Genomic DNA, 27,453 nt, shown 5'->3' with positions numbered 1-27,453 from the left:
AAAAAACAACTGTATGTTTTAATAAAATTCACTTAATACTTTGTAGTTATGCATTACATTTGTGTATTCCTACAAAGACCCCCCCCCCCCAAAAAAAAAAAAAAAACACAATTAAATACCTGGTAAGGATGAAAACATTTTTTTGCAACTTCAGAATAGACAGCAGCATTCTTAATCAAAGGGTAGAGAATTTAAAATTTTACCATTTGGGATACACTTTGTTGATGTCAGGTATATTCAACAGGCTTAATGCAGTTGCTGTTCTAAGTTATAGCCTAGACATTGCTACTGGTCATATCAGAATTTTTGTATCATGTGTTCACATTCTCAGAGAACTGTTGCTATGAAGGCATGTAACATTAGATGAAAATACATCAAATAATAGCCATACATTCTCTAAACCAACAAAAATGGACAAAATGCAGATATCAGGCAATGCTTTCTTACAGATAAGCTAGCACAACAGTTAAAATATTAAAAGGTAAAGAAAATTCACATACCTTCACAGTACGAAAGTCAGAAAATACATCTAACTGCACCAGTAACAAAAGCAGTATCCGATATTGGTGAAGCCAGGCAGTCTCTTCTACTACAGTACAAGTGGCTTGTGTTTATATCATGCAGATTAACCCCTCTGGACCCTGTGAATATGTAAATCAGGCTTCAATTCTTTATTATTCTTGGTGTAGTGAAATTGCTGGGCAAGTAAACGTTCTGTGAGTGTTGCAGTGTTCACAAGAGTACTGAGAAGTAGGGTTTTTGCAAGTGTGACTCATGAGCAGCACTGCAAGAATTAACAGATTGTTCAACTTTCCTCCCGCTTTGATGTACACTTAAGAGGATGCCTCAGAATAAACTCACAAAAGAAGTTTGAGATTACACTTACTTAGGATATGAACTTTAACACAAAAAAAAAAACATACAAAGCAGATATCTGTAAATACATGGAAAGCATAATGATATCACTTTAAAAATGTATCAAAAGCCACATTACTTCTCACAAAAGAAAGGGACAGCACACTCTTGTATTGCACACATTTGTTCTTACTGTGACATGACTCCTTAGGTTAAATGTTGTAAATATCACAATCATCCCGACATCAACTATGAAATGACAAAGGACAACTTTAATAAAATGGGTGTACTGCTCCATAAAAATTGTGTGTTAAAATGTCAGCGCTTGATTACTTGTGCTCTACTTTCTCTGCCCCATAAAACCCTGTCTATGTGGCAAATACTGTTTGTTAACCTTGCCAGTGTTTGATGTTAATGCCATTATGTTCAGATCTAGAGAGGTTAATATCTTTGTGAAACTAAGGATCCTTAATGTCACATTTTCATGGTATAAGAATTGAAAAATCATCAGAAAGACACATTTTCCCCTTTTCTCTCTTTTTTTTTTTTTGCTTTATCCTTTGCGCAACGTTTGGCATTGTACCTTGGGGATTGTCAGAACTCACTAGCAGTGAACAATGATTAACTTCCCAAGACAAAACTCAATTTTTTATTTGGCATGTCATCAGTATCCAAAATGACACTGGTGCTGGTACACGGCCATCAGCATTCTGGTCAGTACTGAGTGAAGTAAATGCACATCTCAACTACCTGTCTCTGTGGCACAAGACCTAAATGCAGTGAGTCTGGAAAAAGAGCAGATCTAATGCTGGGTTCAAATCCAGACTACTGGAACGTTTACTGATAGGGTCAGATAAAGTATTGCCACAGATTTATTACTATAAATTGTACAGCTTAACTGTGTGTGATGAATGCTATATATATTGCATATAGTTATTGTGAACTGCTGTTACAAATGTTTTACTGTTAGAAAAAAAAAAGTTGTGTCTTACAATAACGTTCCATCTGGGTTGTCGATCTTTATCTATTCTTGACTGATGGGTTACAGCTCCGATACTCCGAAATGATCTGGCAGTTATACAGCTCGCGCTAGCCAAAAAACTCTCGAGTTAATGGTCTACCCAGAATGCCCCTCTCGACATTGCCTCAGATCAAGTTTGCAGACTTATAAAAAAATAGATGGAAACTAATACACAATGAAGAAGTTATGCTCAAGGAGTATCCCAACAGAAGACCCAGGACAAAAGACTGCTCCACCAGGAAACCACAGGTGGGGGGGTAGGATGGTGGGATTTCAAGAATAGATGAATAACACGGATGGAATGTTATGGTAAAACATAACTTCTTTATCTGATGTTGTCGATCATCATCTATGCTTGACTGATGGGACAAAGTCTCCAGCTACTTTAGACCCTGGGTGGCCTTAAGAAAGGATATTCCTGAGAACCACAGAACCAAAGGCGGCTCTTCTCCTGGAGACCAAATCCAATTTGTAATGAGTAATAGAGGTATGTAGGAGTATTCCATGTTGCTGCTGCGCATATTTTATTCATGGAAGCCTTCGAATGGAAAACAGCTGAAGTGGCCATGGATCTGGTGGAATGAGCCTTCACTGGCACTGGTTGTTTTAGTTTCGTTTTGTTATAAATGGAAGTAATGCAATCTCTTAACAATTTTGACAAAGTAACCTTAGGGACAGTTTCCTAAGGTTGTGCCAGAGAAGTAGACAAATAATTGTTCTAATTTCCTGAATTCTTTAGTTCTGTTACGGTAGAATTTATGGTAGAAATGTAACTGTCTGTGAACATCTAATAAGTGTAAGCAATATTCACCTTTGTTGAAAACATTTGGAAAAACGACGGCTAAGTCTATAGCTTGATTAATGCTGGACTCTGAGACCACGTTTGGAAGAAAGGATGGATTGGTCCGGATGGAAAATTAAGTAAGGGTACTTTGAGCATAAGTCTTGCAATTCAGATACTCGTCTTGCAGAGGTTACAGTTATAAGTAGAAGCATTTTCCAAGAGAGGAACTTTAAGTCGCAAGTAGCTGCTGGTTTAAAGGGGGTAAGTACCAGTGATTGCAAAACAGTCAGTTCCCAAGGGGGCAGAGGATCTTTAAATGGAGGCTTAAAATGAATAGTTCCCTTGAGGAAGACCTTACACAGTCAGTGTGAAATTAAGGGTAGATCTCCAAAGCCATTTTGAAAATTAGACATGGCAGCTAGAATGACCTTAATAGTAGAAGCTGAAGCTTCTCTAGCAAAAAGATTGGCTAAAAATTCTAAAAATTTTTCACAGGGGCTGCAAAAAGGTCAAGGCCATTAATCACAAGCCCAGGATGATAATCTCTTCCATTTACTGAGGTAGAGATTCCTGGTGGATGGTTTATGAGATGCCAGCAAAAGTTTTCGTATCAAGGATGGATTATTTTTCCTAGTGACTAACAGAATTGGAGGAACCAAGCAACCAAGCAGTTTGTTTGAGACTGTGAAGACTGGGATGCACCAGTCCCTGAGGGTGAGACAGAAGGTCTGGCACTAGGTCCAGAATCCATGGACGGTGAACTAGATGAGGCCAAAGGAAGGGAAACCAAATTTGTTGAGGTCAGAAGGGTGCAATGAGGATTACTTTGCTTCTCAACCTGGCTACTTTCTTAAGTAGAAAAAGAGGGATCAGAGGGAAAAGAGGGAAGAGGAGAAAAGCATCTCTCGGGGACTACCCCTGAGACGGGATTAGGGCAAAGTAGCTTCTGCACTTGTTTTGGGGTGATGCAAAAAGGTCACAGCAAGGCTGGGCTCAGCGACAAAAGATCTTCTTCGCTACCATGGGCTTGAAAGACCACTTGTGAGGCATTAGAATGCATCTGCTTAGTTTGTCTGCTATCACGTTTGAACTCTCCAGGATGTGTGTTACTATCAGAAAGCAGTTGGAGGCAATAGTCCATTGCCACACTCTGAGGGCTTCTCAACACAGGGGATAGGATTTGGTTCCCCCTTGCTTGCTGATAAACCAGACTACGGCCATGCTGTCTGATTGAACTGCAATTGTCCCTTGAGGGAGGGTGGAGTCAAATGCTTACAATGCTAGAAGCACCGCCTTCAGCTCCAGGACAGTGATATGTAGATTGGCTTCTATAGGAGACCAAGTGCCTTGGGCCATCTTTCCCAGATAATGCCCCCCCCACCCCATCTGGGAGGCATCCTTGGTCACTATGGCATTGGACTGAGGGACAAACGGGCAGCCCAGAAGAATTTGCTGAGATTCCATCCACCAGGATAGGTCCTTTTGCAGGTGATAAGTATGGGATGGTTCATCGGGTGAGTTAGAATGGACCACTGTTTCACCAGATGCCATTGCAGTAATCTCATGTGATATCTCGCTAGAGGGACCAGAGTAGTCTCTGCTGCCATGGACCCTACCTAATGCTTGAAGCACCAGCAGAGCTGGTACTTTTTTTTTTTAAGCACAGAAGAGGATGAACTTGAGATATTTATTTTCTGGAATCTGTGGGCACGTAAGGAAGGCACACAAGAGAGAGTGTCGAAATGAGCTCTGATAAACTATATCCTGAGAAGGAGTCAGTTGAGACTTTAAGATTGACCATAATGCCTAGATACAGGAACAATTTCAGGCTGAATTCTGTCACCTGTACCAGTAGATGTCTGGTGAAGTAGTGATAAGCCAGTTGTCTAGATATGGAAACACCCGGAATCAGTGAGGTCTCAAATGAGCAGTTACTGCTGCCATACACCTGGTGAACACCCTGGGGGATGTGGTTAGACCAAAGGGCAGGACCCTGAATAGATAATAACTGGCTCTTAGCCAGAGATGGAGAAATCTTGAGTGTTTGTCCATTTTTATGTGGTAATACGCATCTTGAAGGTTTACAGAACACATCCTATTATTTTCCTCTAGAAAGGGAGTACTGACTGAATCATGACCATTCAGAATTTGGATTGTTAAACAAATCTGCTTAGAATGCTAAGATTCAGAACTGGTCTCCAGTCATCTGTCTTTTTTTGGCCCTAAAAAGAACCTTGAGTAAAACCTGGATCCTATCTGGTCTGGTGGGACTTCCTGGATGGCTATTTTTTTCAATCAGCTTTTGTATTTCCAAGGCTGCTTGTTCCCGATGAATGGGTTTGAGTTCTTGAGTAAAAAGTGAAAGGGATAAAATAATCTCTGGATATTATTCTTAGCACCCAGCCATCTCTGGTTATTTGTCGCCAGGCTGTTGGGTGCAAAGAAAATCTTCCTCAGACTGCCTCCAGAGGTAAGCAATTTGGTCTCCTTTTAGGAGCGCTGACAGGGTTGGCCAGAGAAAGACTCCCTGGAACCCTGGTTCTGCGGCCCACCTCTGCCTCTAGGATGGAGTCTTCCATTTGAACTCCTCCTTCTGCCCCAATGGAAGTCCACACCACGTGTGCCCTGGAAAGGCCTCTAGGACTTCTTGAAGCACATTTTTCCACTCCTCTAATTCCTGGAATAGGCTCGCTGGGGAGCAGAAAAATGTATGCCAGCAACAGAGTCTTTTCATCTTTCTCATACCTGGATAGAGTTTAACTTTGGGGCCAAACAAAGAATCCTTCAAAAGGAACTGTGATGAAGAAAGACTTGAATGGCTCTGCAAACTCACACAAGCGCATCCAAGCCTGTTGTCGAATAGTAACACCTAAACCAGCTGACATGAATGACCCTTTGCTGCATGTACAATAAGCCTCATGGGCAAATTAGATATAGACTCCAGGGTAGCTAACTGGGAGGCCACTTTTTCCTGGACCCCCTTACCACAACTCCTGCTAGGGTATCTCGATAGCTCCTTGATCAGATCCCTTTGGAGCCTAGTGAAATGTGCCACAAAATTCAAGGACCTAAAGGTAAAGGTCAATGATGCAGAAAAGCGTTTCCCAAATCCATCCATCACCCTTGACTCTCAGTTAGGATGAACAATGGAACTTTCCTCAGCTAGTTCCTTTTTAGTGGCAGCTGCCACCACCATGGCATCTACTGCTAATCCTTTCACCCAGTACTGATGATCCTTGGGAGTGGGGGAGTATTTAATCTGGCTTCCGGGAAATTAGTTCCATCAAATCAGAAACCTTCCAAGCCTGCTGAGTGAGCAACTTAAAGTGGAAGGGGTCAACCAGAAGTAGATGGTCAAGCTCCAAAGGCCTGTAATTACACGGACTCCTCAGAGGAAGGGTCTTTGGACTTCCAGTTACCCCTCTGGGGATTTCCAGGATGTCTCCAAAGGAGAGGACCTCCTGGGTTGACAAGAGGGAACCCTCACCCTCACTGAAATCTGTGTTCTCAGTGACAGACTCTTCAGGGAAAGTCCACGTGTTTTCTCTTACACAATGTCTTCTGAGGGGGCTAGTCAGTGGGAATATCTGAAAAGGACTCAGAAGAAGGGTGGTCTTTGGACAGTAACTCTTGCATTCTTGGAGCTTTTATCCAGGTATGGTGGTTGGTGTAAGCTCCAGAAAGGCAGGGGTCAAGAGGTGAGACTCCAGTAACATAGGAGACTCTTGAGAAATAGCAGTGGCCAAGGCAGTATCCATAGCTTGGAAGGTAGGCCCTCCTGAAGAGGGATGGGAGCCTGGAACAGAGGCAAACTCCCCGCCCTGAGAGCCCCACCTCCAAAGCCACAGCCAAGGAAAGACTCCCAGCCAGCACAGACTGAAGTGGGAAGGCTGGCTTCGAATAAAAAACAGGAGTCAACTCAGACCCACCCCCAGAGGAGGACCGATCCCGGGGACCCATCGGTTCTAATGGCACCAAGGGAGTCAGAGTCGTGCCAAGAAACGAAGACAAAGATGTTGTCGGCGCCGAGACCATTGCAGTCTGTGTATGATTACTGAGGGAGAACTCCCCTGCTTCAGGAGAGTGAGGGGGCTGAGGAGGAGGAAGACTCCTACCCATCAGAAGCTGGTCCACCAACCTCATGAAGTCAATTTCAGAAAGACTTCTGGTGGAGCAAATGGACAATCCAGAGGAGGATTTAGGTCTCTCTATGAAAGGGCTAGGGAGATGACCCAGAAAGGGGTGGATGGATGGAGAATATCTACTACTGGCTGCATAGAAAGTATCGGTCTTCAGCACCAGGGCAGAAGGTAGGGGCTGTGAAGCAGCAGGGGATGTCGGTACCGACGTGGTAACCAATGAAGCCGGTGCTGATATTGGAATCGTAATCGGTGCTGGTGTTGTAATAGGGGTCGATGGCACCGAGGTAGCAGTGGGTGCCAAGGACTCAGCTTGTTCAGAAATTTTTGGACCCTTTGATTTCAGTTCCAAAGAAGATCCAGCAGAAGGGTATTTATGTTTTTTAGATGTTGGCGCCGATGGAGACATCAGCACCAAACGACTAGACTTTGAGCCAGAGGCCTTTGAAGAATGGTTGGCATTGGACAATGCTTCTTCAAAGAGTGCCTTAAGGAGCCCTTTAAAAATAAGATTACTTCTACATTCTACCAGGGCTCTAATACTAAAGCTCTGGCAGACAGAACACTCTATATCAAGATGCAAAGCACCCAAACAGTATACCCATTTATCAGCATTTTCCTGCCTCACTTTTGGCACTGCTTGAAACCAGTGGTCAATTTCCACTTATCTGACATTATAGCCAAGAAAGGCAGACGTTCAAAGAAAGGGATGGAAGACACAATCATACACAGACAGAAGACAGGATCCTACCAGCAATGGTAGGAAAAATTATAAAGTAAGACAAAAGGAAAGAGAGGGGAAGACTAACCAATTGTGGTAGGCAAGAAATACCAAGTGGTACAAGAGTCTCACAAATAGAAAGGGTAGACAATGAGCATAGAAAATACCTGTGATAGCTGGAAATAAGACAGAAAGATGAGAAAACTATATATTTCAAAAATATACTTAGCTGCGAGAGGCAGTCGGCTGATATGTCTTTCTATAAGAGTGGCAAACAAGATCTGGGGTAATGTAGAGAGGGGCATTCTGGGTAGATCATTAGCTTGAGAGTTTTTTAGCTGACGAGAGTTATACAATGGCCAGATCGGTTCCGAGGATAGGAACCATAACCCATCAGTCAAGAACAGATGAACATTGACAACATCAGATCAATTATTAACAAAATTTGACATGCCTGATGTTAAATATGACATTCTAAAATGTGAGAAAAGAAACTCAATAACAGGATGAACATGGAAACCTTCAGTGTATATTCTGTACTTCTTATTTACATCTCCTAAGCAGTAATCATAAAAGGAATACATTTTTTTAAAAGTATGTCAATACTTGTATAAGGTGCATCAAAAATGAGCTTATGTAATTTCCTGTGAGGTCCCTTTCTTTTAAGGATGGTCATTATCAGAAGGCCACTGATGATGTGCTACAGAAATGAAAGTTATTACGTGGCAAACAAATGTTAAAAGAATGTGTCAAGTTAATGCCACAAGTGCTGTCTTCTTTGCTAGATATATCCTGTAATAGGATTTTTTTTTTTTTTTTTTTTAAACACACACTGCAACGATGGTTCACGTCTGACAGCAAGCAAATCAAAAACTTAAATGTGGGCTGCTGACAGTAACACAGATGAAACAGGAGACAGTGCATGGCACTGAGTGAATAAAATGCACCTGCCAACTACCTATCTCTGTGGCACTAGGTGCAAATGCAGGCAGTTTCGAGAAAGATCTGGATTCAAATCCAGTTTACAAGTAAATTTAATGAGGGGATACGAATAAGTAATGTTACATTTTTACTATAAATTTAACAATTTGCAACAACTATGAGCAATGATCGTCACATAAGTCACATTCAATCCGTGTAAATTATGTTAATCATAACAATGATGACAGTTAATTTAAACTACATTTGCATTGGTATAATCTGCACAATGTTTACTTTAAATCAGCATGACCCATCACATACAATTGTCCGTAGGATAGTATGGCATGTGAAGTATGCATGGCATGTACCCCAACATACATTATTCATGTTGCGCAATTCCATTCATATGAAATCTAAAGACAAAAATACTGTGTTTTAAACAGAACTCCAGTATCATGACAAGTAAATTCACGTGCAAACAAGCATGTCTTAATTAAATCTCCATTCATGTTGAAATTTGTATAGCTCAACTTACAACTTTAAAAATTTCTCCTGTGGCATAAACAGTTAATAAGCAACATTTAGCATATTACCCTTCTTTTTTATGCATGCCCCACCAACTCATTTTGTCCCAGTTCATAACATTTTACCTCTAAACAACTATGGTTAAAACCCATGTCATAAAGCATTTGATTATTTCACAGTGGAACATGTGTAAATAATGCCAGCATCACACATGGCCAAGTCTCACTGCCATATTTCACTCCTTCACTGTATTGTAAAAGAATCATTCCCAATATCTCTGCCAAGCCATTTAATGTGCATCGTTGCGCATAGACTGGTGTATGTGAGATCTCAACTGGGAACCAATTAAGACACACAGTTCTAGGTATACTTCAGAAGACATGGCTGGTGTAGGTGAAGATGGTGCTCCATTTAGAGCCCAAAGGGGATGTAAAGAGGAGTCCAGGGTCATTGTGGCACTCCTCGTAAAGTGCTACAGCTATAGGCATATTCAGAGGAACTATTCAGGTTCTCAAAATAAGGTTGGGGGTGGAATGGCTTGACCAAGGATGTCTCCAATACAACTAGCACTTCATGCACTGGGAAACAATGCTGTCACCATTACAATGAAATGAAAAGGCACAAGCAGGACTTCGCACAGCCAACGAGTGGCTGAATTTAGGAGTGCAAACACGCCTGAGTTGACTAAGTATAGTGAGCTATCACCAAGCAATAACACAGAGTGGATTTGCCAGTCAATACACAGTTATTCACTATGCTTCTATTTTTTGTCTATTTTCTGTTCTGTACAGCTGCTAAAGCAACTGCCTAGAATAGAGAGATATACCAGAAGAGACTGGCTCACTTTAGATGTGCCAAGGGTTAGGTATGCATTGGATACAAATGCAAGCCAGATAATACAATACCTTTCAGGACATCACTCCATATCAGCTTGAGTAGGCATATCCAACTTTTATATTAAGCATATATGTCAGCTCCACTAGCTTTTCATTAGTGGATTAAGTGATACGTACATCGACTTAGTTGCATGCGGGCTTCATTCCCAGCATCAGAAATTAGCTTTTATTGCAGGACAGTATGCATGAATTATTTACTAAATGACATTAAACATTCTAACTTTGTAACTGGATATATCTACTTGGAATGCATACATCTGGCACACAATAATCAAATAACTGTTTCCATATTACTTATAACAGCATTGAGATTGACTTATTTTATGGCACACTAACACCTTCACATCATATCTGGATGTGGCAAAGGTAAACATTATGTTTTACATTTCCTCACATACTGAAAACAATGTGACATGGCATTTATGGCATTACCCATTTTCTTTCCTAAAACCTATAGCTCTCTCTTTTCCTTTCATCGGTGTGGAAATACTGCTACTGCAACACAAATGACCATCATCACAGGAAATTAGACCAACCGCTGGAGTTCGACATGCTATACCTCCAGAGGTGTCTGTGGCAGCACAACCACAGGCAGTAAATGAATCCAGCATGTCTGGTTCACAGCCTGTCAGAGCTGCCTCCACAACTTCCACACTACCTGCTCCACTGCAGCAGATACAGCTGCCCTGGCTGCTTGTGCAGTGGTACCCATCGGGAGTAGAACTGTAGATAGCAATTTTGCAAACAATCAGGATTCAACACAGCTGGTGCAGAACATCATGGACAAGGGTCTTAATGTCAAAGCCTGCAGAATAAAAAGGTGTTGCGAATTGCAAGAATCAATGCCACAACTAGCACTGACCAAGGGATCTGTGACAGGAGACAGTGATGACTATTCTGAGGGTGAGGACTAGACTCTTTCTGGGCCCGGGCTAGAAGCAGATGCTCTTCCACTGTCTCATACCTATCCCCAAATCATGTTGTCCCCCAACCTTTTGTTTCCATCACCATACCTGGCTTCTACGTTGTATATACCTGCACCTGCTACCTTAACCTCCATAACCATATCATTACAGAGATGAAGCCTGATGCCTACATCCTCCCTTTCTTTTGTCACTGTCCCTTCAAATATGCAACCATCTTTGTGAAGTACAAGTTCCTATGTATTGTGCTCAGAAAATCATGTCTGTAGTGGCAAGGGTTTGACTCTAGAAGTAGGTCATATTTTTTTTTATATTACTACTGTGCATGTAACTGTTGATTAAATGTGTTATTTTATCCTGCTTATGTCTTAATCACATTTATACATTCCTACCCCTGCTTACTTACTACTGGAAACACTATAATTATATACAGCAGGACAGACAACTATGACAAACCTCAGAGTAACACAGGACAATGATGGTCAGAAATGCCCCATAAACAAAACTCTCGATATGTCTCTATCCCTGTCTCCCAATCTTTTTTCTCCCTTACTGCCTCATCACTCTTTATCCCAAGTATTCAAGTATTTACATGATGCCTGGGAGCAAGCAGAAATAGTAACTGGTGGTCAATGACAATTCACATCTTATGGCAAAAAGTAGTCAATTTGTGCCTTTGGCTGCATTAGTGTGCTGCCACTCATGCTACTGTGCCTAGTCTCGCTAAGATATGGAAAGACAGGCTGATAGCTTTATGTGGAGATGGTCATTATTGTATCTTGAAAAGGGTGCAGACTTCAGTGTACACTATATGGGATGTTGCAAATTTAACTACTGCAATGATGTATGGTGCACATAAACTTCCTTACTTAATATTGTTTCCACTGTCCAAGATTCCAGAAGCATTAACAAGCTTGCTCCCTTATGCGTTTCATAATAATTCCCAAAACGTTCATACGTTCCCAGAAGTAAGTGCAAGACATTTGGCAGAATTAAGCCTGTGTGTTAACAAGCATAGAATACTAGGCACATCTGAAAACTGTTGCTGCTATACATACACAAGGTGATGAGATGAATCTAGCTGCGTTTCTATGAATATTCTGATGTCTGTTGATTATGAAACTTACACACCTGTTATGTAGTGACTATTACTCAGGAGAAACATTTACACTAGGAGAGTGTTCCCACCTCAGTTTATTACACTTTTAACACTAATATTTGTTCTACTAAACACTGATGGGGTGATTCTTTCAAATTTGTTCAATCTCACATTTACATTAAGATTTCACTTGTGGCTCTTGCAGTTGACACTGTATACTCTAGACTGTGTAAACTGATGGGTAGGTGGTTCAAATCCAGCACTGCTTCAATACTATAAGTGTGTGCCTGGAGTATCATGCTTAACTGGCTCCATCAAAAGATTCATTGTGTACACTTCCACTTAGGTGACATACTTACACAGAGGGCTCCTCCATCAATTTTTTGCATTTTTAGGTAAAACACATTTTATGCAACACACTGATAAGACGTTGCTTTCAAAAGTACTTTACACAACTTCTTACCACCTATAAAATTACCCAGCATCCATCTGCCTATCCAGCACTAAACATTCTAGACAACTATATTCCTAGTCGGTCAACAGAATCCAGTGACCAAAAACTCCCTTGCTTGTCTACAAACCTTATAAATCTGCTGGGTATTGTCTGTACTCGTACAAGGTTGCCAAGGCCTGGAACTCCTTATCTGTATCCATCAGGTCTATACCCTCCCATCTTTCAAAACAGGTCTATACCCTCCCTCCCATCTTTCAAAATCACTATGAAAGACTTCCTAGCTAAAATCTGGCATTGTTCTTGCTCAAACCAGGATAAACTACAACTCTAAATATGGAGTAACTTTTCCTTCCTTATACCGCCTTACTCTCCCTTTTTCACTTACTTCCTTACTACTATCCAAGTCTCTTCCCTGACTTTCGCTCTAAAAATACCATAAGCCTGCTTTTCCCTCACTTCATATTGCAATTCCTATTTGTATTAGGCTAACTTGCCTTTAATTTCTCTACAAACTGTCTAAAACTTCTCTAAATATTAAATTATTGTCATATACCTTGTACTGATTCTTAACCCATGTTTTCATATTATGTATATTTTTTTTATAACCATTTAAACTCCAACTATTTTTGTTTTATTTTTGAAGATTATAAAATTGTTGTTCTTAACATGTTTTGCAATAATATGGAGCTTTTCTCCCTGGGCATCTGCTGAAAATGGGCTTCTACCTAGTCAGACTTTCCATGTAATCAAATGTCAATAAAGAAAGAAAGAAATGGCTTAATGACATGCTCTTCTAAAACATAAAACAGCATGGTTAAATGCCGGGTCTATATTAGTCACCCACTTAGGTTGTCGAACGGCTAAACATCGACAACTTAAAAATCGCAAACAGCCATTTCCACACAGCCATTTGGCCATTACGTGCATTTTGCCTGGTTTACAATGTAGAGCAATCTCGGAGTTGGTATATTTAGTTGGGGGTGGGGAAGGCACAGCCCCCCACTTGATTTCTGTTTAAAATTTTTTTTTTCACTTTGGCCAACAGCATTGTTTCCCTGTGTGGAAACAGCCATTCGTGATTTTAAGTTGTCGACGTTTAGGCGTTCGACAACCTAAGCAGTCGACGATGTAATATGGACCCTAAATGTCAAGGAAGTGTAGAGATTTAAAAATTATAATAAAGGAATAGCACTAAAAACAATGAAGGAAAAGCACTAAGGGTAGGGATGGAGTAAAAATTTATGGCAATATTTCCTTGAAACTAAATAGAACTCTTTTTGTGTTACGCAGATACTGTAAATATATTAAATGCTGACTAAACGCAATGCATAAGAATGCTCAAAGAAAAAAATAATCTGCAATTGTTAGTACTTAGATGAAGATCTTAACCACACCAACAGATAAGCAGACTGGCCAGACTTCTGAGGACTTTGAGAAGTAACCCCCTCTAGTCAATGTGCTTTATCCTCCCTTACAACACACAGTTTCTTATCTTATCACTTCTGTTGACCCTGGTGTCCATTCACTGTCTCCACATTCTGTCCCATTTCCTTTCAGCATTGTACACTGCTTTTCATGAAGACTAAGGTGAAGTATTCTTTCAATATCTTTGCTTGACAGTTTCAGATGCTATGCTAGTATAACTCTCATCCTCTACCACAGTTGTATACTTTTACTCCAGTTTATCATACTCTTCCCTTAACACTTCGAGGGGTGATGCACTGTGTTGATTTACCAGAACTCCCTCATTCTTCCTCCACTTTAACCACTAAAGCATTTAAACCAAGGTTATGGCCTTTGCTGTTCCCTCATTCCTTCCACGGAGTAGTGTTCTTCCTTTCCAGTCTCACACCAGAGGTCCTCTATACCATCTTGTCACAAAAACAGTGACCCTCCATCTTTTTCTTGTGATTTCTAAATAACCTTTGTCCTGACACTTCAATGTCAAACACCTCCTTTACGTCACTGCCTTATGTTTTTGTGATAGCAACAATGTCCACCTTCTCCTTTCGTATTACTACTTGCAGCTCTCCACCTTCTCTCCCAAGCTCCATACTCTGCAATACATTATCTTGCCAAATTCACATTCACCCACACCCTTCCCTGTCATGTTCTCAGTCGCTTTTCTTTCTCTGCCTAGTGCCTGAGCACCTACTGATTCCTCTTCTTCCCCCTTCCACCTTAGTATGATCATAGTGCTATGGCTTTCCAATCCATCTTTGACGCACTGTTGCCCCTTCTTGGTCAAGATGGAACCAGTCCTTTGACACAGTGATGGTCTCTCTGCTAGGGCTGCCTCCATCATACTACTGCTCTCATGTCCATTTTTCTTGACCACTGCTGCAGACTGTTATAATTCTTTCCTTCAGCCTGTGTGTTACTGGCCCAGGTAACAATCTGCCATCTCTCTTGTACAGCTTAATATCACCTCAAGTACGTCTCCTGAAAGGTCACTGGTGCCTGCATGAACTACAGTTATTGCCCCCCCTCCCCCCAGGACATCCCAGTGACCTCCTCCCATGTTTTAGTAACAAAGCTCAAAGGACTGATTTCACTGTAATCAGATGTCTTCTGTCTCTCTTACCAAGATGCTTAACTGCCCTACAGGTTAAGCCTCTGAATAATAAAGCCCCTCTGCTGCCCCAAAACAGCTTTCCTCTACTGCTCCACTTTATGGCCTATGTTTTTATCCCTCTTGCGTGTAAACTTTTCTCTCAGCAGGTATGCCACCTTAGTCCTCCTCACTCTAAGTGGAGTACAATGCACCTGCCATAGGACTTGTTCCCTGTGCTACACAGGCCCATTTTTGATCCCCCACAGCAATTCAAAAGATGAAAGGTAAAAATGCACAATAAATACTATCAGTAACACCATTAAGTGCTGCAACCAGTAAGGCAGACATTAAGGACATAGACATGAAGGGAAGAATTACGTCAAAATAAGGATTCTTAGGTCAGCAGCACAGGCACCAAAAGGGTTGGGAAGGTAAGACTATGTAGTCAGTGTCAACTTAACTACTCTGGGGGTTGGAGGAAGCAGTTATATCCAGTACACTGCTGACACTAGGCAGCAAAATAAGGAACACCAAAATACACAAAGAAACTGAACACAAGTTAATTACTTGGAAACATTTATTTATAATCTTGTTCTTAACAGCTTTATATTATGACACCGTATCTAAAATTTATTTTTATGGATGGGTTTAAACTGGTGTGTTGATTAGAACTGTACACTTTTTAAAGAGTTTGTTTCTTTAATAAGTGTGGGAAAGTTAGTTTCTGAATTGTGCGACTTTGGGAGGGTTATTTAAACGTTTGTAATTGACTTAAATGTTATCTGATGAAGTCCTGTAGGTCACAGGAAGAAAGCGCTTATCTTGATTAAAGGATTTTTATAGCAGCCTCTGAGGTGGTCTTTGGGTTAATCTAGTGTATCAGGATGCAACTTATCAGGTTTCAGTGACTGCGTGTTGCACATAAGCTAGGCAAGCTGAACAGTAGAGACATGCTCCTTCCCATGTAGCAGCTTAAGTATTGCCCTTGGCTGCCACAAGGAGGCATTAAGAGGAAAGCTCACACCAGTCACACTAATAGTCCATCTCTGTACTCAACTCTTGCCTCAGCAGGAAATGAAAGGGCTGTTCATCCCACCTAACTTATGGAAAAAAAACTTGCCACAGAGCTCTCACCATATGTTTGGGAATGAATGACCCTTCTCTCACTGTGAAGGGACCAAAATGACTATTACAGTGTAGAAGAAGGAGGCTTTGGGGCACAAAAAAAGAGAGAGAGAAGGAAGAGTAGTAGGAGGGTGAATAACCATCAGTTAAAGTACTTGGCAGTCATGCGACTCAAACTACTATACAACAATACAGGATACATTAGGAAAAGGCAGTATTTAGATAGAAACTGTAAAGGTATAGGAGTATTTGCAGTAGAAACCATGGGTTTACACCTACACAGAAGTTCACGGAAGGGAAGGAATAGAAAGTTTAAATAAAAAATGCAGACATATGCAACTGTACTATTAAAATTAAGTGTGAAAAGCTAATACTGCTTCAAAAAGTGTTAGTGCAATTCTAGTCTTTGTAATACAGTAAACATATTAAAGTTACAGAATATAGCAAGAGAAAATTTTAAGATGTCTCTATGATGAGTTTACCACCTTTGTTCATAAGGTAGGTTATAAAGAAAAGTATATTAAAAATCTTAACTATGTACAATGAGAACTGTAGACAGAGTTCTTCATAAAAACTGCCAGTCCACATACTTCTGTTCAGAACTGTATGAATTACCTCATAATGCTATCAGTGTAAGAGCTGGCATTTTTTTGATGCAAATCAAATATTTACCCTTATACCTTGCTCAGAACCCGCACATTAAAATAAAAACAATCTGTAGAACACAGCACCTTTATAAGTGACAGGAATGTTTATTTCAATACATACTGCAAACCTGACATGCAATCTTTGTTTAGGAAGAGCCTTGTTTGGAGCTATGCCACTGTTGAATAATTAAATCCAGTCCACAAAATTCTGCATCCCTATCCAGATTTTGTACATACCATCGTGTGAGGGCATCTTCAATAGCAACAGTCAGTGCATGACCAAGGTGAAGGGACCCAGTCACATTAGGTGGTGGAATACACAGTGAAAAAAACTGCACCTTTGCATGAGGTTGTTTACTCTGCAAAGAAAGAAGAACAAAAGGTAAACAAAATATTTATGGATCTTTGTCATTAGCAATTTTCATTCCATTACAAATTTGTTAAAAATGTGAACCACTGGGGCTCCAAACTAAGCAAACACATTTCTAAAATTCTGCCATCTTTTATGCTTTTACTTCACTGTTTTATATTTACACTTTTTCGGCAACCTTTCTGGAGTTTTTGTTGGGGGTCCACCTTAAAACACACATACAGCACTCTTGTTCTTTGTTTCTTTCTTTCTCCATCTATCAACATAACAAGTGGGTTTGCTTGGTGCTGATTTTTTTTAATGACATAACAAATGAGTTTTAGCAAGAGACACTCATTTATTCTTTATTGAACATGTTCTTCCCACTAGGTTAGTAGCTTCTTTTACACTACCAGGGGAAATCTGACAAGGGCATTGGGGAACTTTCCCTACTCTTTTTGATAGGTGCCATGGGATCTTTTACATCTGCCTGAGCTACCATTAACTCAAGCAGATGGGGCCTTGGTTGAACGTCTCATTTGAAGGACAGCACACTAAGACTCCCCCCTATGCCACACTGCCGAGTTCGCAGTCACTATCCCTGGTGTGGGAATACTAAAACCTGTGCGCTATTTTTGTACCGAGACTATGAACAGACATACACTACAAGGTCGAAAGCTGCTAGAGAATTCCCCTGTACAGTTCGTATACTCCACTGTAAGACATTCTTGTGCAACTAACTCACATTGCTAAACAAGGTACAATGGGGTGAACAAAAATAAGAGACAAAAGGGCACAGCTACAATATGGATAAATGGAAGGCAGTAGACATGTTCATAGCATAAAGAAAAAATATTAAGAACCACTGCAAAAAGAAAGAGGCCAATAAACGGAAAAGGAGGATCTTATCTAATAACGGTCCTCGATGTACAGCTGCAATTTAATTCAACATCACTAAAGATCAGCGTGATCATCTACACAATTACATCTTTGTGCCAGATCAAAACCAAGCATGCTTACACCTTCAGTCCTGAGCTCCCAGCCATCTGTAGGAGATATCCACTCAAACAATATAAAATGCATTTAAAACTGTCAAGTCTCTCAAATTTGCCAACAATGCCCTTATGGTTAAAGTAACTCAAGACAGCCACAAGACCCTCTTCACATATAACAGAAAACTTAGAAGTAACCAACAATTCAGCAATAAGCTCATATCCAATGGTATCACCTTCTCTGACCCAAAGGACATAGTTAATATTCTTTTGGAAAAATTCTATTCCAACTTCACTTAACTCACACACCCCCACCCTCGCCTACTCCACTCCCTCTAAAACTTTCCCACAAACCAATTGAAACCAGGTCATTTCTGCACTTTCCAAAATTAAACATTCTGCTTTGACAGTTCCTGGGATTATTCTTGGATATCTGCGAGAAGCATAAAGTTCTACATAGCAAACTCCTTCCATCAACTTTTATTCAACCAGGGTCTTTTCACTGGTTATGCCTATGAAGTGTGGACTATGGCAGTTGTAGTGTTCTTGCATAAAGGCCTACTAGACTCACTAGTATTATTTGCAAGCCTATGCAACATATAGAACCATAAAAACACAATATCATGTCACCCAGTAAAACTAGGATAGCTTTCTAATAAAAAAATCAATAAAAAGGTAAAATGGTTAAGAGTTTTGATCTTACTAAGTGTCAGACTTCATCAAAACAAAGAATGAGCAGTCCCAGATATATGAACTTTAAGAACCCATCATGTGATGAGGGAGCAGAAATGCTACACATCCTTTCTGTAACTACTAATACTATAAATAGCCAGAATATATAAACACTTAGTTGCAAGTCATCATAAAATGTTTCAGCTGCAACACTGTATTACACAACAGTAAAAAAAAACAACATGGTGTATAAGTGCAACGCATAATGATACAAAATAAAAACAAATTAAAGCAATTTTATCCCTTTAACTTTTAAAGCGTAGCAGAAATCTTAACGCATTTGCTATACTGATATTCTCCTTGACACCTAAAGAATTTGTGAAGTTCTGAAATTGCCACAGTAACTCATGAAATTCCAATTTATTTCTCCAACACACACACACACACACACACACACCAGAGGGGGGAGGCTGTATCATTTTAAGTATAGAAAACTGTTGGAGCAAACATTAGAATGTTCAGCAAGTGTATTTCTCACGCAGTCCTTCGCTATGCAGTAGGTAGTTTGATATACTCTTGTCCTACGGCTTTACTCCATTTTACCTATATAAAATGCCCAACATCCTGTAAAGCAAGCAAAATACATAAATTTCAGTAGTTTCAGCTGCAACACAGTAGGGGTGATCTGTTTAAAATTTTGCTCCATACAACCCTGGCCCTTACAATCTTACACTGATTGCATCTACCACACCTGTGTGCATCCTTGTAGTTGTTGGCAAAGACGTTTGTCTCACCATCCTCCCTCAAAAATTCTCTTCAAATCTGGATTGTTTTTGTAAACAAAAATTGTTCACGGACAGTGGCATTTTGTGGTATTCCCAAGTGAGATGCATTATACTAGAGTTTGCGTAGAACCTGCCTGAAGGTTTAAGAATCTAAGCTGTTCAAGATTACAGTTCTCTCATACGACTTAAAGCTAATACTGGTGTGTGTGTGTGTGTGTGTGTGTGTGTGTGTGTGTGTGTGTGTGTGTGTGTGTGTGTGTATGTGTGTGTGTGTGTATGTGTGTGTACTAAACGAGTCATAAGTGTCTTCTGATGAATAACAGGGGCATACATGTTACTTCTCTTGGCCAAAAGTTTAACAGATCTAACTTTCCACCAAATGGGATGGGCATTCCCTATCTTGTAGCATCTCCTGGAATTTTAACTCCATTCTGATAGCAACATCATCAGAGGTAAGCTTAGAAATTCTGCTCATTTACTCTCTAATGACACCTTTTTTAAAGGAAACTTTGGTGACTATAAAAATGCAACAGGGAATTACTGTACGTTTCCTAAAAATGCATGAGAGAAACATTTGGTTCATATAATTTTTAATGGTCTTAACATCCAAGTAACTGGCCTCATTTATGGACCAGGAATAGGAATTTTTAAAATAAAATCTCTGAAGTGTCCACTCACATTCCCTTAGTGAATCTCCATCCCCTTACCAAATCACAAAATGTCATCCATGTAACAAAGGTAAGCCTGACAAAATTTGAACTTGTCAACTTTAAACAAAATATTACTTTCACATTTCAATAAAACATTAGCATAATGTGGGGCACATGCCACTCCGATGGCTACTCCAGTCCTCTAACAGTAAAATTCCATAAATAACACAATTACTATGTAAAACAATGTCCATAAAACTGTAGAACAGTCTTACTTGTTGTCCAGGTTTTGTTTAATGGAAATTGATTCAATGAACTCTTACAGTTCCTCCCTATGTGGGATACCTGAAAATAAGTTTTGAATGTCACCTGGTACCAATGGCCAGTCTACTGTACAAGGAATCTCTCAAATTTTCCAAAAACTTCCAGGAATCCTTCAAAACATGGCTGATGTTATCCATGCATCTCTTTAGAAATCCATCAAAACATTTAGCCAGTGGTTCAGTTTTAGAGTGAAATGCTAAAACAGTAAATCTCAAAGGAGGATCTAAGATGTAGGAATGGACCTTCTGGATACAGATAGCTGAAGGAACTGTTGTATGTTCTACCACAAGGTAATGAAACAAACTCTAGGGTGATGACTGCACTGTTCAGCAATCCCCCCCCCACCAAAAAAAAATCCATTTTCTTATACACCATAGAAATTTAATTATGTGACACCACCTCATATTGGTTTTCTTTATTTAAAATTGACAGTCTACTTGTGCAGTCATGTGTATCCTTGATAACCATGCCTCTCCCTTGTCAGGTTTCATCAACCAGATTGATTTGTCCATTCTGAAATCATGCATTAGCCTCTCTTCATCTGGGGTCATGCTGTAAAATCTTGTAGTACTGTTTACACATTTGAGTAATATCCCTTTCATGCAGTACCTTGAATAATTTTACAGCAGGGTAGAAAAGGGGACCGTAAAGTACAGTTTTGTACCTACCATAAATGTAGATGTTCGAAGATCCACATTGCTGCAGTCCTTACATATGGGTAGTCCGCTGTCCTCGGTCAGCCCGAATACCAAAGTATTAGGCTGACGTCGGTCATGGGCACTCAGATCTGACATCAGAGCGTCAGGGTATAAAAGCGCATGACCGACGTCATATCCTCAGTCTTTTCTTGCCCCAGATGTCAGAAGGCCCTAAAAAGAAAGGCCACAGCCAAAAACAGAATACCTCCCAAAAACATGCCCAACAACAACCACCACCCAAACTACATAACCATCTAAACTACAGTGGGGAAGGAGGGAGGGTAAATTGGACTGCAGCAATGTGGATCTTCGAACATCTACATTTATGGTAGGTACAAAACTGTACTATGTTCTTCATCTCACATTGCTGCAGTCCTTACATATGGGTAGAATCCCAAAGCAGAGGAAAGGGAGGATGGCAAAATCATAAAGCATTAGGGGCTGCTAAAATGCCCTGTAATATAGCAGTGGCAAATCCAGCCCTAGACTTAGAATAGAGAGGAAGGTGGTAATGTTTAGAAAAAGTATGTACTGAACTCCAAGTAGCTGCCTCCAAAATATCTTTTGTAGCTACCCCCCCTTAGAAAGGCAGTAGAAGTGGCAGTAGCTTTAGTGGAATGAGGTCTGATTCCAGCCGGAATCTCCTTACCATGATGGGAATAACAAAAAGAAATACAAAAACCAATCCATTTAGAAATAGTTTGTTTTGAAACAGGTTTTCCCTGAGAACCCAAAGCAAAAGAAACAAACAACTGCTGAGACTGCCTGAACCCCTTGGTTCTGCTCAAATAATAACGCAACTGCCTATGAATATCCAAAGTATGCAAAATCTTCTCCCCTTTGTTTTGGGGGTCAGCATAAAAGGTAGGCAAATGAATAGTTTGGTTCAAGGCCACACTAGACACCACTTTAGGCATAAAGGAAGGATTAGTACGCAAAGATACCCTATCCTTATGAAAAATTAGGAAAGGTTCCACTGCCATAAGGGCCTGTAATTCAGAAACCCTTCTTGCAGAGGTAATGGCCAACAAAAAAGCAGTCTTCCATGACAAATACTTTAACTCGGCAGTAGCTGCAGGCTCAAAAGGTTGTAGAGTAAGTTTTTCCAACACAAAATTGAGATCCCAAGCAGGAGTAGGAGCTCTACGTGGGGGTCTTATGTTCTTTGCCCCTTGAAGAAATTGCTTAAACAAAGGATGAGAGAATAAAGGAGGGTCACAGTCATAGTGAGCGGAAATGGCTGCAGCATGAACCTTTATGGAGGAGAAGGACAAACCCTTGTCCAATAATTCAGTAAGATATTGCAGAGAAACACTTAAATCAGGCTTGGAAACATCAAAGTCCTTCCCTTTGCTCCAAATAAAAAATCTCCTCCATTTATCAGCGTAAACTTTCCTTGTACTAGGCCTCCTGGCCTCCAAAATAACATTCAAAACTTGTTGTGGAAGCTGAGACCCTCCAGAGTCTAAAACAGAATATGCCAGGCTGTTAGATGCAGAGACTGAATCCTGACATTGAGGAAGTGATTGCCCTCCTGAGACAAAAGGTGTGGAATCAAAGGTAGAGGCCATGGAGGCTCTCATACTAAACTCCTCAGTAGTGGGTACCAGTGCTGTCGAGGCCAATCCGGTGCTATCAGAATCATGGATGGCTTGTCTTGTCTGGCCTTCAAGAGTACCTTGGGTAGAAGAGGCAGAGGTGGAAAGGCATATACATGAAGATTGTTCCAACTGAATGATAGAGCGTCCACCTTCCAAGCTGTGGGATGAAACATTTTTGTGCAAAACTTTGGCAACTGGTAATTTAGTGGAGAAGCGAACAGATCTATGTCTGGAGTTCCCCATAACACTGTCAACTTTTGAAATACATGAGGATCCAATTTCCACTCGTGAGGATCCACTATTTGTCTGCTCAACACATCTGCTAAGGAGTTCTGTGCTCCTGGTAGAAACTTTGCCTGAAGATTGAGGTGTAAATTGAGAGCAGTCTCCCACAAAATCATCGCTTGCCTGCAAAGAGGGTACGAGTGAGTTCCCCCTTGCTTGTTGATGTACCACATGACAGTAGTGTTGTCTGTTTGAATCAACACCTGCCCTGGGTGAAGTAAATCCTTGAAAGCCATCAATGCAAATTGGACTGCTAACATCTCCTTCAAGTTGATATGCAAATGTTGAAGTCTGACAGGCCACGTGTCTTGCACCCATTTTCCATTGAGGTGTGCTCCCCAAGCCTTGTCCGAGGCATCTGTCGTTAGAATCTGACTCGCCTCTGGTCGGGTCACAGAGAGTCCCTTGTTTAGGTGACATTCCTGGGCCCACCACAAAAATTCCTTCTGAATGCAAGGTATTATCTGAATGACAGTGTCTAGATCTTGGCAGTGTTGTGTCCATACATTTTTGAGATACCATTGAAGCTTCCTCATATGCAGTTTGGCATTGGGAAGCACCAGAATACAAGATGCCATGAACCCCAAGGCTTGAAGGACTGTCCTTGCAGTCAGCCTGGACTGTAGAGACATTTGATGGAAATAAAGAGAAAGGTTTCTTTGTTTGTCCGGGGTCAAAAAGGCCATCTGGGAAGCTGTATCCAGTCTCACACCCAGAAAGCACATGTCCTGAGAGGGTACTAGACTGGACTTTGTTTCGTTCACAGAATACCCTAGGCATCTCAACACTACCATCACGTACTGTAGATGATGAAGAAGTTCGTCCTTGTCTTGTGCAATAATCAGGCAATCGTCCAAATAAGGATAAATCTGTATTCCTCTTAACCTGAAAAAGGCTATCACTGGAGCCAGAACCTTTGTGAACACTCTGGGCGCAGTAGAGAAGCCAAAGGGCAATGCAGAGAACTGATAATGTAAATTTCCAGCCCGAAAACGCAGGTACCTCCTGCAACTGGGCCTGATAGGAACATGAAGATAAGCCTCTTTTAGATCCAGAGTTACCATCCAGTGATCTTTTCCCAGCAGAGGTAAAAGCTGTTGTAACGTCAGCATTTTGAACTTTGGAATGTCCAAATAAGTGTTGAGGATAGATAAATCCAAAATCGGTCTCCACGTGTTCCCTTTCTTTGGTACTAGAAACAGGCGAGAATAAAATCCTAGACCCACTTCTGACAGAGGAACTGGCTGTATAGCTCCCATTTGAAGAAGTAAGGAAATCTGTTTGTGAGCCTCTATCCTTTGCCGAGGAGGAACGTCTGGCATGCCTTTGAAAGGAGGCAATGTATGGAAATAGAACTTGTAGCCTTGGTTTATAATGTCCAATACCCATTTGTCCTGGGTGATTAAAAGCCAGTTTTGCTTGAAAAGTGCTAGCTTTCCTCCCAAAGGAGCTACCAGGCAGGAAGAATCTGGCAGCTGAAATTGCAGGTCATTGGGCCTGTTTACGAAAGGACTGGCCCCTACCCTCACCAGCAGATTGTGCAGGCGAACCCCATGTTCTGGGCCTGAAAGTACTCTGAGCTCTGCCCCTACCACGTCTAGATCTACCCCTAGACTGAGAATCAGAAGAAGGGTACGTCCACCCCTTAGTAGGCCAATTTCTACTAAACTTTGGAGGTTGCACCTGCAAAAAATCTTTAACAGTCTGCACAGACTTAGCCTTGTCTTCCATTTTCTTCAAAACAGACTCCACAGGGGGACCAAACAAAACTTCAGACTGTAAAGGGGCATCCAGAATTCTAGTTTTAACATGCTCGGATAAATTCTGATCCTTAAGCCAGGCGTGCCTACGAAGAACTGAACCAGTGGCAGCCACCCTAGAAGAAGCCTGTAAAGCATCAAAACCACACTGCAAAGAATGCTTCCCCACCTGTTCAGATACATGTACCAAATCTTGCAACTCTTTACACTCTATGCCCTCTGCCAAAGCATCCACTTTAGATTTTAGTTGAGAAAGGAGGAAATTCTGATACTTCAACATATGAAACTGGCAATTTAAAGCCCTCATTGCTAAAGTAGAAGAGGTATACACCTTCTTACCCCATCTGTCCAAAGCTCTAGCTTCCTTATCTAGAGGAACCGGATTCTTTACAACAGAGGCTCTAACACCCTTAGGCCCCTGACTAATAGTTTCTGGGTCCACCCTAGGACTCTTATACAGATATTTATGAGCCTCAGGCACCCTATAATACCTGTCCGGTTTAACTGGCGCAGGGGGCAAAGAATCTGGATTAAGGGAAGCCTCCGAAAAAACATCCTGAACAACATCCAAAACAGGAGGTATAGCCAAGGGTCTATGCTGTGGTAAAAACAAGAACTCCCTAAGCCTCTTCCTTAATCAGAGAAATCCTGTCCTTCCCACTTAAAATGCTCCCTCATGGAATGTAGAGTTTCTGAAAATGAAAAATCCTCTGGAGGAGAAGCAGAGGGAGTGGAATCCTCTGCATCAGAATCAGAATAAGGGAGTAAATCTTGAATGTCTTCAGCAGAAGACTCTGAATCATCTGAGGCCTGATCCAAACTTTCCAACTCTGGCTCCACCCTGGGCCTCTTATCAGGAGGGGGCATAGAACCTCTAATTAAAGTAATCAAATCTTCCGCCATTTTAAGCATGTGCTTTTTAGGCACAGACCCTGAAGCACCAGGACTGACACCAGAGGAAGGCAAAACAGACCTGCCCTTAGAAGGAGCCTTAGAAATAGAAGTAGAAGGCCTAACCACCTTAGGCATAGAAGGGAGAACAGCAACCTGAGAGGCCCCTTCAGCCTGACCTGACTCCTGTGAGGCCACATCTTGTAAAATCAAAGTTTCCCCCTGAGACTCAACAGAAACTTCAGCCGGATCCACCTGTTCCACTGTAGCTTCTAAAGGACCGGCGTCCGAAACGGACGATTCATCCTGCCTAGGCTTCAAAGGTTTGTCTTTGCGTTTCTTCGTGGAAGCGGGCGTCGGAGGATCCGACGGCATATTATAATTACACCGCTTACCAAAAACCAACCTAGCGCAATCTAACCTTCGTTTAATGGTGCGCTTATTAAACCTAGCACAAAACCTACACCCGACTACGTCGTGCCCCGGTCCCAAACAAGGGATACAAAGAGAGTGATAATCCCTATGCGGTATCGGTTTCCCACAAGAAATACAATTATTCACTTTTTCTGACATCTGGAAATAACTGAGGCAAGAAAAAACAAAAATATTCCCCAACGGGGTACTTAGCCCAACTTGGTATCGGTCTGAAACTCCGAATACGAAAAATTTCAGAATGCCGAACGGCACTTGCAACGCTGCTTCTGCATCGGACCATGCGGCAAAAAAGACTGAGGATATGACGTCGGTCATGCGCTTTTATACCCTGACGCTCTGATGTCAGATCTGGGCGCCCATGACCGACGTCAGCCTAATACTTTGGTATTCGGGCCGACCGAGGACAGCGGACTACCCATATGTAAGGACTGCAGCAATGTGAGATGAAGAACATCAACTTTTTCCTTTAAAACCCACATCATCAAGAATTTCAGTTCTTTTGTTTTTGTTGTTTACTGCCAAATTAAATTAAGTCTTCTTGTGTATACTTTTAATTCTGTCAGGGTGTATGCAAGGTCTACTCTGGATGCCGGAATAAATGTAAACGTTTTGGCAAATAAATGGAGAAAAGTATCATTTATTGTCAGATGACTGTAGTTGAAAATTTAAAAAATGTGTTTGTCAGAGAAAATATTCCTGCTTTATGTAAGGTGGTCAACGTTTCTCAGCCCTGCATGGGCATACCCTCTGGGCTTTTGATATCTCCCATTCTTGACCTCCCAGTTTAAATGTGTTAACTGGTGTCCATTTTTCATGTCCCCCTTACTTGCCAATCTCTCTGGTCAATGAAAGTTTGGGCTGGTCTGAAAAGATATCATCCCCAGGTAACTCCAAGTAACTGTCTCATCCACATGGTTTACATCACTGAGATCCATTACACTGTGGTGAGACGTTGTTCTTAACGAGGAGAAAGACCCTTCAGCTGTTGTAGCTTGTAGCTGTCTGTCTCTTGCAAGCTTCTTGTCCTTCCAGGCCTTAATGACCTCCAGTTTACGGTCTATTTTACCAAAAATGTCCTTGTATGTAGAATCAGAGAAAAAATAAATCTCAGGCGATGTTGTTTGTAAGCTGGGTGATGTCACTGTGTAGCTTAATGATCTTGCATTTATTGTCCCTGGTGAGTTCTCAAACTCAACTGCCTACTGATCAAAAAACACAGTGAGCTCCATGTAAAGAGCAGAACCATCCTCCATCCCATTACAGAATTCCCATAATCAGAGTCCCTTGGGTACATGCTTCCTGTTAAAACTCTCATTAAAAAAATAATTGTCAAGCTGTAATAATTTA

The 27,453-nt window shown here is 41.1% G+C and overlaps 1 protein-coding gene across 2 annotated transcripts in view; it reads right to left on the bottom strand.

Annotated features, from left to right (window-relative positions):
- Positions 1 to 27,453, bottom strand: part of VARS2 (valyl-tRNA synthetase 2, mitochondrial) — a 1,808,135-nt gene that overhangs the window by 1,528,488 nt on the left and 252,194 nt on the right. For both annotated transcript variants that reach the window (XM_044084462.1, XM_044084463.1), the window contains exon 5: positions 16,902 to 17,023. In XM_044084462.1, the coding sequence (XP_043940397.1) occupies positions 16,902 to 17,023 (122 nt within the window). The remainder of the gene's footprint in view (positions 1 to 16,901; positions 17,024 to 27,453) is intronic.

The sequence above is a fragment of the Protopterus annectens genome, chromosome 9.part0 (assembly GCF_019279795.1).
Source record: "Protopterus annectens isolate FY-2018-M chromosome 9.part0, PAN1.0, whole genome shotgun sequence".
In the NCBI taxonomy this organism is placed as follows: domain Eukaryota; kingdom Metazoa; phylum Chordata; order Ceratodontiformes; family Protopteridae; genus Protopterus; species Protopterus annectens.
The sequence above is the reverse complement of the archived record's forward strand: the minus strand, read 5'-3'. Positions and strand labels throughout refer to the sequence as shown.